The sequence below is a fragment of the Gasterosteus aculeatus genome, chromosome 4 (genome assembly GCF_964276395.1).
Source record: "Gasterosteus aculeatus chromosome 4, fGasAcu3.hap1.1, whole genome shotgun sequence".
Lineage (NCBI taxonomy): Eukaryota > Metazoa > Chordata > Actinopteri > Perciformes > Gasterosteidae > Gasterosteus > Gasterosteus aculeatus.
Window position 1 is genome coordinate 9,651,465 of NC_135691.1, and position 13,040 is coordinate 9,664,504.

At 43.9% G+C, this 13,040-nt stretch overlaps 1 protein-coding gene across 1 annotated transcript in view; it reads left to right on the top strand.

Moving 5' to 3' along the window:
- dock2 (dedicator of cytokinesis 2) overlaps nucleotides 1-13,040 on the top strand; it is a 67,680-nt gene that overhangs the window by 16,925 nt on the left and 37,715 nt on the right. Inside the window, exons 22-24 of the mRNA XM_040173547.2 lie at nucleotides 522-630; nucleotides 929-999; nucleotides 3,040-3,146. Of these exons, the coding sequence (XP_040029481.2) occupies nucleotides 522-630; nucleotides 929-999; nucleotides 3,040-3,146 (287 nt within the window). The remainder of the gene's footprint in view (nucleotides 1-521; nucleotides 631-928; nucleotides 1,000-3,039; nucleotides 3,147-13,040) is intronic.

A 13,040-nucleotide genomic window follows, 5' to 3' on the forward strand; every position in this document is an offset into this window, starting at 1 on the left:
GAACTTAATTGTACAAGAAGCATTTTCCATAAAAAACCAGCGGGAGCTCAGGTGCTGTTTGTCATCACAGTGATGGGCTCAAGTGACAGAGGCGACAGATACATAGGAAGAGGAAGTGCAGGAGATGCTGTGAACTGAACCATGGATGAATTGTCAAGCCATATGTGTCAACGAACACATTGCATGTTCCATTTTTTACAATGACCTTTTGCAGTACACTTAATAATCAGTCTGTATTTCTGTTACTCTGAAGCATACAATTAAGGCTCTTTCTGTTTATATTTTGCATCCAACCTGGTTTGACCGTTTTCTAGTATTGTCTCTCTCCACCCTCACTAATTATTCATCCTCCTGTTGTCGTTCTCCCTTTTCAATTTGTTGCTACATCCTTCCCTTCACCTCCCTCACAAATCATGTCACGTAATGTTTTGCTGACGTCCGTCTGATGGCTTGTCTTTCTTTCGATGTTTTTTTGTTACATTTTTCCTAAGGCATCCATTAATTTCCTCTCTCCCTCATAGGCTGTACGAGGGGAAGGAGCAGGCAGAGTTTGAGGAGTCACTGAGAAATCTTTTTGAGTCCATCAACAGCATGATGAAAACCGACTACACCACCACTCTGCTGCTCAGGGTAATCATGCACGTTCACCCTTCACACCAAACTTCACCACCTCGCACTGCTCTTTCTTCTATTCTCGTCCCAGTTCCTGCTCGTACCTCTAGAAACATTTAGCCGTCTGACTCTCATCTTCGTGCTCAAACTTCTCGAATAATGATAATTATATAATAATCACATTAAAAAAACTCTCCAGCTGACTCAAGCTTTTTCTTACACTTGTGATCAGAGGCTATTTGATGGCAAAGCCGCCTTACACAGGGTTTCAAGACAGCTTTTTAACAGTGTTTGCTACTTGTGTGTGTGTCATCAGGTTGCTGCTCTGAAGTACCTCCCAACAGTCCTGCATGATGTTGAGAAAGTGTTTGATGCCAAACTCCTCAGGTAAGCTTGCCATAGAAAACACACACACACACACACACACACACACACACACACACACACACACACACACTAGCAGCTTATCTTTGGTCTCTTTCAGGGACACGTGTAGAGAGGATATATTGGAGTGTTCAGCTCAGCGGAAGCTTTTCCTCTTGGCTTTGTTCAGTGACCCCCATCCTTCTCCCCCCCACACACACACACACATTCCCTTCTGGCTGAGCCCTACTTTCTTTATCAGTTGATAACAATCTCATCAAACTGACATATGACAAAAAGGACAAACACTCAAACGCAGCGTGCGCCTCCTCCCACATGCCCCCGCGAGGGAATTGAGAATATCATTGAAACCTTCTCTCGGGTTTATTCTGAGCCTCCCGTGGAGCAATATGACAGACACAGAATGGCTGGTTCAACCTCTCTTTGACCCTGCATCAAATGTACATTACGCTTCGTAGCCCTGGAAATGTCTTCACTTCAACAGTTTTGAGAGTAGAAATTGCCGACGGTTGATTCGTCCTGTAGCAATCTCACAGTCCGACATGGATCTTGTTTTGGTTTGGCCTTCCGTGCTTTACGGAATGAAGACTTTAATTGATGCCCTCTCGACTGGCCACGTTCTACTTCAGACACGGTCTTCCTCGTGATTTCTCTCTTGACCTTCCTTTGACCTGTGTCTGCCTTTCTGAGTTTGTATCATCCACATCTGCCAGCTGAGTCTCCCCGGAGTGGCTCGATGTCAACGCGGTGTCACAAAGGCGCTGCCTTTAACACCACCTGAGAGGGGAGGAAGAGGGACGGCGCCTTTCAAAACCGGTCCACGTATTCACACTTTCTGTCATTCATTTTCTTCACTTTCACGTTCGCGAAGATATAGCGGAGCCATCTGAACTTGAAAGTAACGTCTCCATTGCATTCCCGATCCGAAATGCCTAAGGCGAAGTTTCCAACGGCAAGCCGCGTGCATTACAATACCTTCTCTCAGCTCATTCTTGGACATGGTAAACTCTCAACAGTCACCCATGCCTTGTTCTGCGTGCCCAAGGTGTCCTTTGTGTGTCTTTTGTCCTGTTCAGACGTGGCCTTAAAGGGATCGCACAGGGGGTTTGAAGTGGGGTTGTCTTAAGGTACTTATGCATAGTCAGTGGATGGCACTTGAGAAACAAGACATCTATCATGCCGTAAGATGAAGGCGAGCTGGACTTGAAGCAAAGCTTATCCGTGCTCTCTTCATAGCCGCACGACTTGGTTTACAAAAATAGTCAAAAAAAGGTTTCACCTACAGTATAGATCCCTGATGGAAAATATGCTAAAGATAGCATACAATGAAACTCAATCTCATCGGCGCGTTCACACCTGTGCTCAGAGCTGTCCACTTGTGATTGGATGGCCCAGGATGCATCTTAATGTCGGGTCTGAACAGGGCCCGTGTGGGTAGTAGGATGACATTTGGGCTTTTAATTAAATTCAGCCCGGATGATTAGTGGCCTTGATAAGTCTGCGCTTAGCCTCTGTGCCCCAGCGCGTCAGTCCATACACATCACAAGTCATGCAAACCCTTGTTGTGTTTGGGAACGGAGGTGGTGCATTCCATTCTTTGATGCGGTTGTTGAAAGTGCTTCTGCAACCTCTGCGGCATAATTTAAAGCGATGGAGATGTCAGTCAGAAACAAAATATTGAGATGGAGGGTTTCCCAAGCTCTAAGCATTCAATCTTCCTAAGTGACATCGGGGCTTGCAACCAGACTGTTTAATTATTCTGAAATTGCATTTGGGGGCGGAGGATGACTCAAACCTGTGTCTTCATTAAAGCGTGTTTAGGTTTTGGCTCATTCGTTTTCCTGCTGCAAACAGATATTTGCTCACATCTATGCTTGTGAGATGCTCTTAGTGGTTACATATTTTATCGCCTTACAGGAGAGACGTTGATAATCAGATTGAAACGTGCCATAACTTATGCTCTTTTCTGAAGGAGCAATCCGGTTGCTCCTTCCGTATGATGATCTTGCTGATCACGACCTGCCTATTGCTTCCTCTCCGCAGTGAGCAGCTGCGTGACTTTTATTCCTGCATCCCCCCGGAGAAACTCCAGAAACAGAAGGTGGCCTCCATGACTGAAATCGTCAGCAGCCTGCTCTTCCAGAGACAAGGTGTGTCATTTTCTGCAAGTTATAGCTCTCGGCAAATGAGCTGCTGACAAACAGTGGACCGCACGGTTGTGTGGAGAGCAATGTTCACAGATGCTCACAGTACCGAACACACGGCAGCTCATCCCGGGTCCCGGGTGGAATCCTATGGGGCATTAGTTGCTTCTTACTTAAAGGTTGAGATCACATTAAAAGGTCAGTGAATAATCCCACTGTACTTTATGACCAGTATGGTGTCTTTTGCTTCAAAGGTTTAATCTCGATACAGCACAGTGCATAGAAGTGCGGTACAATCTGCGAGGGTATATCCATTCCCTGTAGGGTAATCCTGTGAAGTACTCTGGATGAAAGCATCAGCCAAATGCTGAAAGGTCATATTAGTGTTTCTGCAGGCATGCTGTATTTGCTTTACTAATACACGCATTCAAGTTGTTTACAGTTGTGTTGAAATGATTTCTGCCACCAAAAAAATGCAATTATGAATATTTGCATGATTTATCCTCTTGTGGTTGAGTTTTAAAAAAGGATGTACCCATCATCACTGTATTCTGCTGCTGTGCCAGTCAAATAAGAGACAAAACAATCTTTTCCTTTATGAGGTATTTTCTATTAGGATAAAGAAAGCAATATGGACTTTAGATGTTACTGCAACAAACCATGTCTGTGCTGCTATCTTCACCTGCACTGACATTACAATCAGTGCAATGGACCCCAGTCGTGTAGCACCTTTATCACAATCAGCACAAGAGGCCCCCAATTAACATCATCGCTAGATGTCAATTGAGGTCACTCTTGATAAGATTCAACAGTCATGAGGCAAAAGTGCATTATACCTAAACACATATGTGTAGTCATCTATTTTCTCTTGTCCTTGAGGTGTTGACATTCCCGATCCGCCCAGACTGAAAACATCCGTGAACCCTCCTGCAAGCGGCGAGTGAATATGCCGCAGTAGGCGTTAGTGGTGAATACAGAGGAAGACGAATGTCATCCATCTTAATATCACAGAAGGTTCTTCTGCTAAAGAGATGACGTAATATGGGTTCGTTTCTCCGGCATATACAAAAGCCAGGGTGTGTTTTCAGAGTGCTGCAGAGTCACTGGCATTCATGAGCCACTTTTTAGACTTTGCACAATTGTCAGGGACACATGTTTTGGTCTGTGTTTTACCTTCCAATCTAGTGCACATACATGATAAGACACTCACCGCCAATCTGACTCCACCCACTCTCTCTGTTCGGCCCTGTCTGTCTAATTAGCTTGTTGCGGGTTGATAAGTGGAGGTTTCCCCTACAGAGGACCTCATGGTGATGGATGGAGTGGGCTAATGTTTTGCTGGTGTATATTACAGAGTTGACAGTGGGAATAATCCGGACTAAGCAGCAGGGGCTAAAGAATGGGAAGTAGGCTGTGAGTGATTGGTAGACCAAAGTTCATTAAAAAGTGGGACTGGGAATGGCTACATGCTGAGTTGGGCCGGACAGATTCTGTGACCTCGTGGACATTCCAGGTCATGTAAAAGAATGCATTCATGCACACCTGGAGCCAACATATTTGTATTGATATGTCCCACAGAAACTAATGACACTTCATCCTGGCATGAGTGTTTTAATGCATTTTGTGCAGTGCTGCATGCTAAATGCGTATTTGCACTGCTTTGTTTTTTCCCAAAGTAGCAGTGGGTCTTCTCATCAGTCAGCCGCTGCCAGCCAAGTCAGTGGCCGGACCTGAACAGGGCCATTTGTTATTGATCCTAGTTCAGATGATTGATTCCTCGGGGGCGACCACGACAGCCTCGGTCTCTGGCTCGCTGTCGGAATACAGTCGCACTATATGTTCCCGGGAGAAGAAGGGGGAGGAAAGAAAGCAATGGATGCCAGGTAGAAAAGCAACAACATATTAAAGAGGAACCAAGCAAAGACACGTAGGGTTTCTTGTCAAAATGCTACGCATCAATTTTGGCAAACCAAATATTCTGAATTATCAGTCAATATGTGAACATTTTGAAAAAAAAAATTGGATAATTACTTTTTGCTCTAGTTGTATCCTAAAGGGCTTTCGTATGTCGTTAGCCATTTGGAGACTTTTTTTTAAATTGCTCAACGGCGGAACCATTAGGAAGAAAACACTTCAGATGTAAAGATGATTGAGATGGAGTCATGTAGAGGAGAGACCAAGGAGATTTGAACAAAGTGGAGGAAAGGATATAAAATGGAAGAAAGATTTAAGACGCAAGGTGAAGATGGCAATAATCTTCCAGACAATATAAGAAATGTGACTGGGAGGAAAAGAAAGAGGGATGGCATGATGTTTGGTGAAGAGGGGGTGGAGGCGATACTTAAGTAAAGGGATGGGAAAGATTGATGACGGCGGTGTGGGGAATTGACAATGACTGTTTATAAAAAGAAGGAACAAAGGATTTGCTACTGGTAACGAGATAAAAGAACATGTGGATGGTTGTGCCAACAGGGAAGAAAATAACTTGGGGATAGTGCAAAATAGAGTGTATTGGAGAAAGAGGCAGACTGGCCTTGTTTTGCTACTAAATAGTCCAGAAGTGATTAAAGTTTTAAGTTCTACTCATACGCAATCTGCCAGCAAACCAGTACCCCCCCCCCCCCCCCCCTCTTACCACCCCCCCTAACCCATCCTCTGGAACTGTGCTTATTTATTTATTTGCGGCTTTATACATTGGTCTACTCCATCACAATCTCCACCTCGCCGAATGACTGCTGACACTTTGTCTAATTGAGATTCATTTTAGCACTGGGATGCTAATCAGACGGCTTGGGTTTCATTCGTCCAGGAGGCTGAAAAATGTAGCAGGGCTAGATCATATATTCATAATGGCTAATGGCCCCTGGTGTCCTATCAGCGCTCTGCAATACATATTTAATAACCCTACCTGCCAGTCCGCCTGTCTGTCTGAACGCGCCTGCAAAGCTCGCCCGCCAGGGAAAAATGTCAATGACATGTGGTAGAGTTTAGATGATGGAAGAGGAGGGTTTGTGTGTGTGGGTGTCAGTGGGAGACAAGAGATACCCGTCATGTGTGGCAGAGCGTGCTAATTAACTATAGGAGGGATTATTCTTTTTGGGCTTTTATTCTATGAGTTCATTGTCAGTTTATTGCAGTAGTAGAAAATTGATTAAAATAAATCAATAATACTACTTTATGGGTTATAAATGTACCGACTGTAATGCTACCTCTTCGCATTCCTTCAAATTATTACATTTAGAACTATAAGGTGTTCATGTGGAATAAAATCTGGATGAAAATTCCTCCCTTCTGGATTTTATTTTAACATTTTGGTGAAATTCAGCAGAACCCAGAAAATGGTTGTTTTATATATATATATATATATATATATATATATATATATATATATATATGTGTGTGTGTGTGTGTGTATATATATATATATATATATATATATACAGTGTTGGGGAAGGGTACTTTTTGGTACTTCCAAAACTGTAATCCTTAACGTATTCCGATACATTAACTAGAGTTAGTAGTACTAGAATACTTGGATTACTTCCACATCGAATTGCATTTTGTATGAGTTTGCTATAACAACTGGAGCTACATGCAACTAAAACTACAGCAGGTGACTACCCTTGGCTAATTAAAAAATAAACTTACTTTAAGATGCTTCTTCAGGTTGGAGGTGGAGTCTTCGGACGCTGAAAGAAGGTTGTTGCTGGCAAGCAAAATTGGTGTTAAATCACGGGAAATCATGCAATTAATCGAGTTAAAATGTTTTCATCTTTTCCCAACCACTTAAATCTCTTCAATCCTGGTTTGCAATGAGTCGGTGTTTGAGTGTGTGCAGATTGCCTGCTTTCAGATTTTGATTGACTGTGTGCTTGGCTTTCTCATGACTAGCATCCATGGGCAGTCTTTGAAAGATTCGATTTTGGGTTTTCCCTCACACTCCTGGGATTATGGCTCTTGGCCAGCACATACTGTATACTCTAACACACACAGGCCCTTGTGCACAGATACACATGTGCATCCTGTTTCCGTGGTAATCTGGTTTAGAAACTAAATTAAATTCTACAAGGCGCATTACGCCTCTATTTAGGCAAATTAAAATGCCGTCAGGCAATCACTGTGACAGATTGAGAGCATCAACACTGATAAGGAGAAAAAAAACGGAGCGAAGAGGAGAGGGACAGCGGGATGAGTCTATCGTTGTGTTTGGCCACTCAATTCCCAAAGCTGACCAAAGTCCCTCATTCAATCCACTAACGCTCTACATTCTCTCTGCCCGGCCGACATTTCCCCTCCTCCGTCCGTACAGATGGAGAACGGACTGCAGTCCTGTGACTCATCTTGTTGTACATATTAAACAGATTAAAGGAAGCCCCATTCGCTTTGGTGTAATGCTCTTATAAGTTGAATACAGCAAGGAAAAACTCTTTCAACGTGACGTGACATATCCCCTAATACGGGAATCATAAAAGCTGCATGTGCCATTTGACTATAAAAATGTTTAGGCATTCCTATCAATCTATATAAACAATAGCAATCCCATTAATTAAAATAAAAGTGCAGCTCGTAAATTCCAAATTGTGAATGTTGTTCACACCCACCCCCTCCATTCTTCCTCCCATGCGGTTACTTAACAGATGCATGTCAGTGCTTGATGAATATGACTGAATGAAGTTATTTTTGTCAGGGTTTAATCAGTTGAGTGAACTCTGTCGTTCCTGCATTCTCCACCAATCAACCTTAGTGACAGTTGCCTTTAGGCCCCAGCTGAGGGGCTACTCAATGTGAATTTCTGCCCTGCGAGAGAGCTCCAGATGGCTGAGATATTACCTTAACCAAGCGGTATTTTGCTATAAATGTGGTGTTATGTGCTCTAAATTAGGATGCTGATACCTAAACCTGAATCTAAATCTTTACCTTTGGCAAGCAAATGCCGAAAGCCAGTGTTTTTAATATCAATGTGGTACGTTTTATGTGCAAGGGTTACCCTAAGGGTAAGCAAGAGTGTGTGCGTGCACCACAAGCGACCTGCACGCATTCATTGTCATGGATTTCTCCAAGCCCTCAGCAAAGCAGCGGCTTGAGCTGCAATTTCAAAGCTGTCAGCTTTACAGCTGCTCAGGGTGCCCGAGTATCTAACTGGTTGCTTACTGGCCCAATAATCCCCCATGTGACCCCATGTTCTGTTCTTAGCTTAGACACGAGTGTGCTTGTCTCTGTTTTGAGTTACAGTATCCTTACTGCACACCTCTTCTATTGGATTCTGTTCCAACTCATTTTCTTTTTCCACCTTCGTCTGTGTCTTGCTTATATTATTTTGTGCTGTGTTACATTAAGCCAGGCTATATTAGCACACTTTGCCTTAACAGCGTCGAGATTTTGCTCACAAATACCAACAAACTGTAGAAATCAAACCTGGTTGAGGACTATAAATGTAAATTAGGCTGTGATTTGGGTGAGTGGGGTAGCGGAGCCGTCTCCACCAAATAACTTTTGGCTGATGTTTTACAGGCCGACCGTAGTGTAGAGAGGTGGGTTGATGGTTCCAGAGGGTTAATGAGTTCTATCAGGGACTACCGAGGCTGCAGTTTGTGACATCGTGGATGAAATGCTGGAATAAAAGAGGGATGGATGTGACTAATGGGGCAAAGTGGAGTTAAATCATTTTGGGGAATGTGTCCGTCACACTTGTTTCTTTTTATTTATGTTCTGATTCATGTTTGACTTTGTTGGTTGACTTCAATGGAAAACTGAATGCAGGCAAGGGTAATGGAGTTATACAACAGTCGGTGTGTGTCAACGGACCTACCCATTGATTATTTCTTAGGGGTGTGAGGGCAGTTGAACGTTAACCAGAAACGGGAGCAGCTTGATGTGCTGTAGCCGTCTGTCTGTTTTCTACGATTGATGCAAAATACAATTTCTTGGACTGATTCAAGTTTCGTGATCCCTTTCTGGGACGGTGGTCATTCATTATACAGCAGCAGCAGCAATAGCAGTTTAAATAGATCACATGAAAGATGTTGGCACAGATGATTTCAAGAGAGTTTGAAGATTCAGGTATTAAAACTGTACTCACCCTATTATTCCACCTGAACACATACAAATGGGGATTTAAAAACTGAAATATGATATAAACTCCAGCTGGGCCAGCAGCGTCTTGCTTTGTTACTTACTTTCCTAGAGGACACTGAGAATTCTCATGCCCAGCTGTCAAAGCAGAAACACGCTTCACTGCAGGACATTCATCTGCCATCGATCTTTCCACAGCAACTAACGCTGCCAACGGCCTAATTGGTCAATAGATTAAGTAGTCTTATGGGGGACGCGGCAGGGGAGAAAGGCACGGATGAGGGGGGGCAATTAGTGGGTGACTCCGACAGAGTCACTTTGTATACTTTGAAGAAAACATCAGTATAGACGGCTCCCTTTGCTGTGATTGTGTTTACTTTGATGTTGTTAAGAGTAATTGTTTTGGGGCAAAGTCTCATCATCATCACGGCAAAAATCGAATGGAAAAATTCACTTCATCACTACATCATTATATATCAACATAGTTTCGAGTGCTTATTCAGACAGGCAAGACAATTTTATGCATTTCTATGAAAGAAATCTCACTACACTAAACAATCTGAGACTTCTTCGTCAAACATACTACCACACCCTAACAAACCAGTGATTAAAGAAGCGGGAGAAGTTAAGACGAACAGGTACTGCCTAAATTCATAGGTTTTAAAGATGGAGCGGGAGAAAGAAGAGTGGATGAGAGGAAACACAAACAGTGACACTGAGGGATGAAAAACCTGCTGAGAGAGACATTTAGTCATCAGCAAGTGGCAAGAGAGTTGGCTCGATCCCCACCTCCCCTCCACCTCTCCTCCACCCCCCCTTCACCCACCCCCCGCTACAGAAAAGATTTACTTGTCGTCGTGCCGACAAACCTCCTCATTATCATCTCTCGTATCGCAGGCACCACCGGAAAGCGATAAGGATGGAGAGAAAGAGGAAAACAACTCGGATGTACAAGCCTCTTAGAAACTATTTTTCTCATTAACGCGTGCTGTGGTTTATTGTGTTTACCTGTCAAATTAAGAAAAACGGGGAGAGCGAAGCGATGAGCTGGCTGCCGAGGCCGCCCGAGCTGCTCTCTGTGCGTCGGGCTGGACACGACTAGTGGCTGTCTGCAGCTCAGTAACCCAAACACACAAACCCACCAGCCCACACGGGCACGTAGGGATTCCAGCTCTTCCACACCAGAGAGCCGTGATGCACCGAATCAGATAGAAAAAAAGACGGTTCAAACCTGCGCACATAGACACACGTGGGTATTAATAATAAAATGCTGAGATTACAGCTAGAATAAATAGACATTTCCAATTGAATATAGATGAGTACTTGAAGCTCGGTGTGCGCTCTGAATATGTTGTGTCGTGTGCGTCAGCGGCTGTGTGGATTCGTGTTTGTTCGAACTGGGGTGTGTGACCGCACGCGGCTGAAGCTAGATGGGAAAAAGTTCAAATGCATCTCAATGTTTGGCCCAAGACGTTGATTTCCATTTGCCTGTCAGCTTTCTTCCACGGCATGGCGAGATTGATTTACTGCATTGTTGCCCCATGGGATAAACACATGAAATGCATCAAACGGGCAAGTGGAACATAGAAGCACAGGTGTGTATTGGAAAGGGAAACCGACCAATGTTAATTTTATTCTGTGAAATTGCACCTCTTCCATCACAAAATTGTTAGGTTTTTTGACACCTCCGTCCCCCTGGGATGAGCTTCTTAAGGCATCTCTTTTTAGGCTCCTTCTTTACAAAGCATCTTCTAGCAGGCCCGACCAAACAGAGCTCTGCAAAAATGGTTTACGGCGACAGGATTGGGACCCATGACTGGGGTTAGACGCTGCCAATCCTAGAAAAGGATCCCGGATTTGTCTGGAGCCCGGAAGGAAGTTCTGTCTGCGTCGCTCAAGCCAGAGAAAAGCCAGAGCACATGGCACACAAAGTGCTGTTCTACACTCGGATGGAAAACAACCAGTGAGATGGAGGAGAAACCAGGGAGGTACAGGAGAAGCTACATTTTCAAGATTATTGCAACCAAGGGCCGGACTTCTCTGCAGCTTCTGCTTTTCACGGTCCTCAAATGCAGACTATTCTTTTCAGAGATGGTTAAACTACCAGGCTATTCTAACAATACTCTTATTCATATTTATTTTGCCTAGAACAAGAAATAAAGTCCCTGCAATGACGTCAAGTTGTGTTTCTGTTTAAAAAAAAAAGGTTTTAAGAAGAAATGTAACAGACACCCACCATGTTTGACTGGAGCACTGATGTCATCCACTGCGCGGAGGCATCTTTTGTTCAAAAAGAGGACATGCACACAGGCTCATTAGTGTGCATGTTTTTTTTGTTTGCATATCCCTTTGTTGGTACAAACATATACCCTCCACACAGAGGTCAGAGTGTGCGGTCAGCACCGTGCAGGGCCCCAGGACAAATGTTCCTCTGAAATAGCTGTAGTTTCAAATGCCCTCTTAAAGAATGACCTAGAACCTGAAAGCTGCACACCATTGTAGTTGGTGTTTTTACAAGAATGAAAACCCCTCAGGACCAGAGTGCAGTTCAAAGAAGTCTCACAGTCAGGCTGGAGCAGCAGATATTAACATTCCTGATGTTTTTCCAAGCTCTGCAAGGTGCAGAGAATTGCCTGCAAAGTTAAAGGTATACTGCACATCGGAGACTGAAGACTATCAGCCTCCTAGTCTGGAAGAGCATTGCCAAGGCAGCCTGTGGTTCTTCCTTTTTATGCTCATGTTATGGAGCTATAGAGGCATTTTCGAACTAAGGTCAAATCAAAGGCAATTCCACCCAATATTCAAACCGCAAGTGGGATGCTGGAGATGAGCTTATAGCTATTAGGGTGCTTAAGTTTTTATTTAGTTAAAGATTTTTTGAACTAAGGCAGCTCCCTGTGTCGGCTGGATCAAGACCCTCCTTAGCAAAAGGCTTAATGCCTGTCGGGGGGGGGGGGGGGTATTCCTGTGTATTCACGATGATGTTATGTGTAGAGTTTCAGGGAAGGTTTTCTTTCCATCTCGCTGCACATCTGGGAAATTATCTATTGTGGTTATGTTTCCCGTGTGGCTCCTTGCACAGAACCAAACTCATGCAATGCATCACACAACAGAATACGCGTTCAAAGCCCCCGCACGCTCTGTATTTCACATTCTCTCTGTGAATATGTTGCACCCAGAAATACCAGCTTGCTTTTTTTGTTTGATTAATAGAAATAAGGAACCATGTAGCTCTGCGGTCGTTTAACCAGGATTGTGGTTTCTCCTCCGTTTTTCTTCCATCTGCACCTGGAGGGCAGACGGAGTAATTATTGCGTGCACAACATTGGTGCTATAAAACACAACCCATTGTTTTCCTCTATGTGAAAAAAGAAAAGATGATGAGCTTTTATTTGATGGGTTGTTCAGGGTTTCAAAGCAAACAGAACACCGTACTGTAATGCTAGAGCCCAGCAGGCCTCCCTCTGGTTTCTAATGGACATTTTTGTTTCTCATGAAACATGATGTTAATTATATTTGAATTATATGGCACTGAGAAACTGCACTTTTTTCCTGTTTTCTCACTGAAACGTTGCCTTTCTCCTGTTGCATGTCTTCTACCTGCGCTGTCCTCTGCCTCCTCCTACGTCTCCTCCCTCCTTTTCTCTGAGTCATCGACGTCCTTCGGTGACTCATGCATTTCCTTGCCTCTCTTTTCCCTTTCACGCGCCCTCTGCGCGTTTGTGTGATGGAGTGAGTGTTGTGATGCGGCTCCACTCAGCGGGCGTTGCTCAGTCAACTTGCGGCTAGAGAGGGATACAGGTGGAGGAGGTGGAGGCCACGAAGACA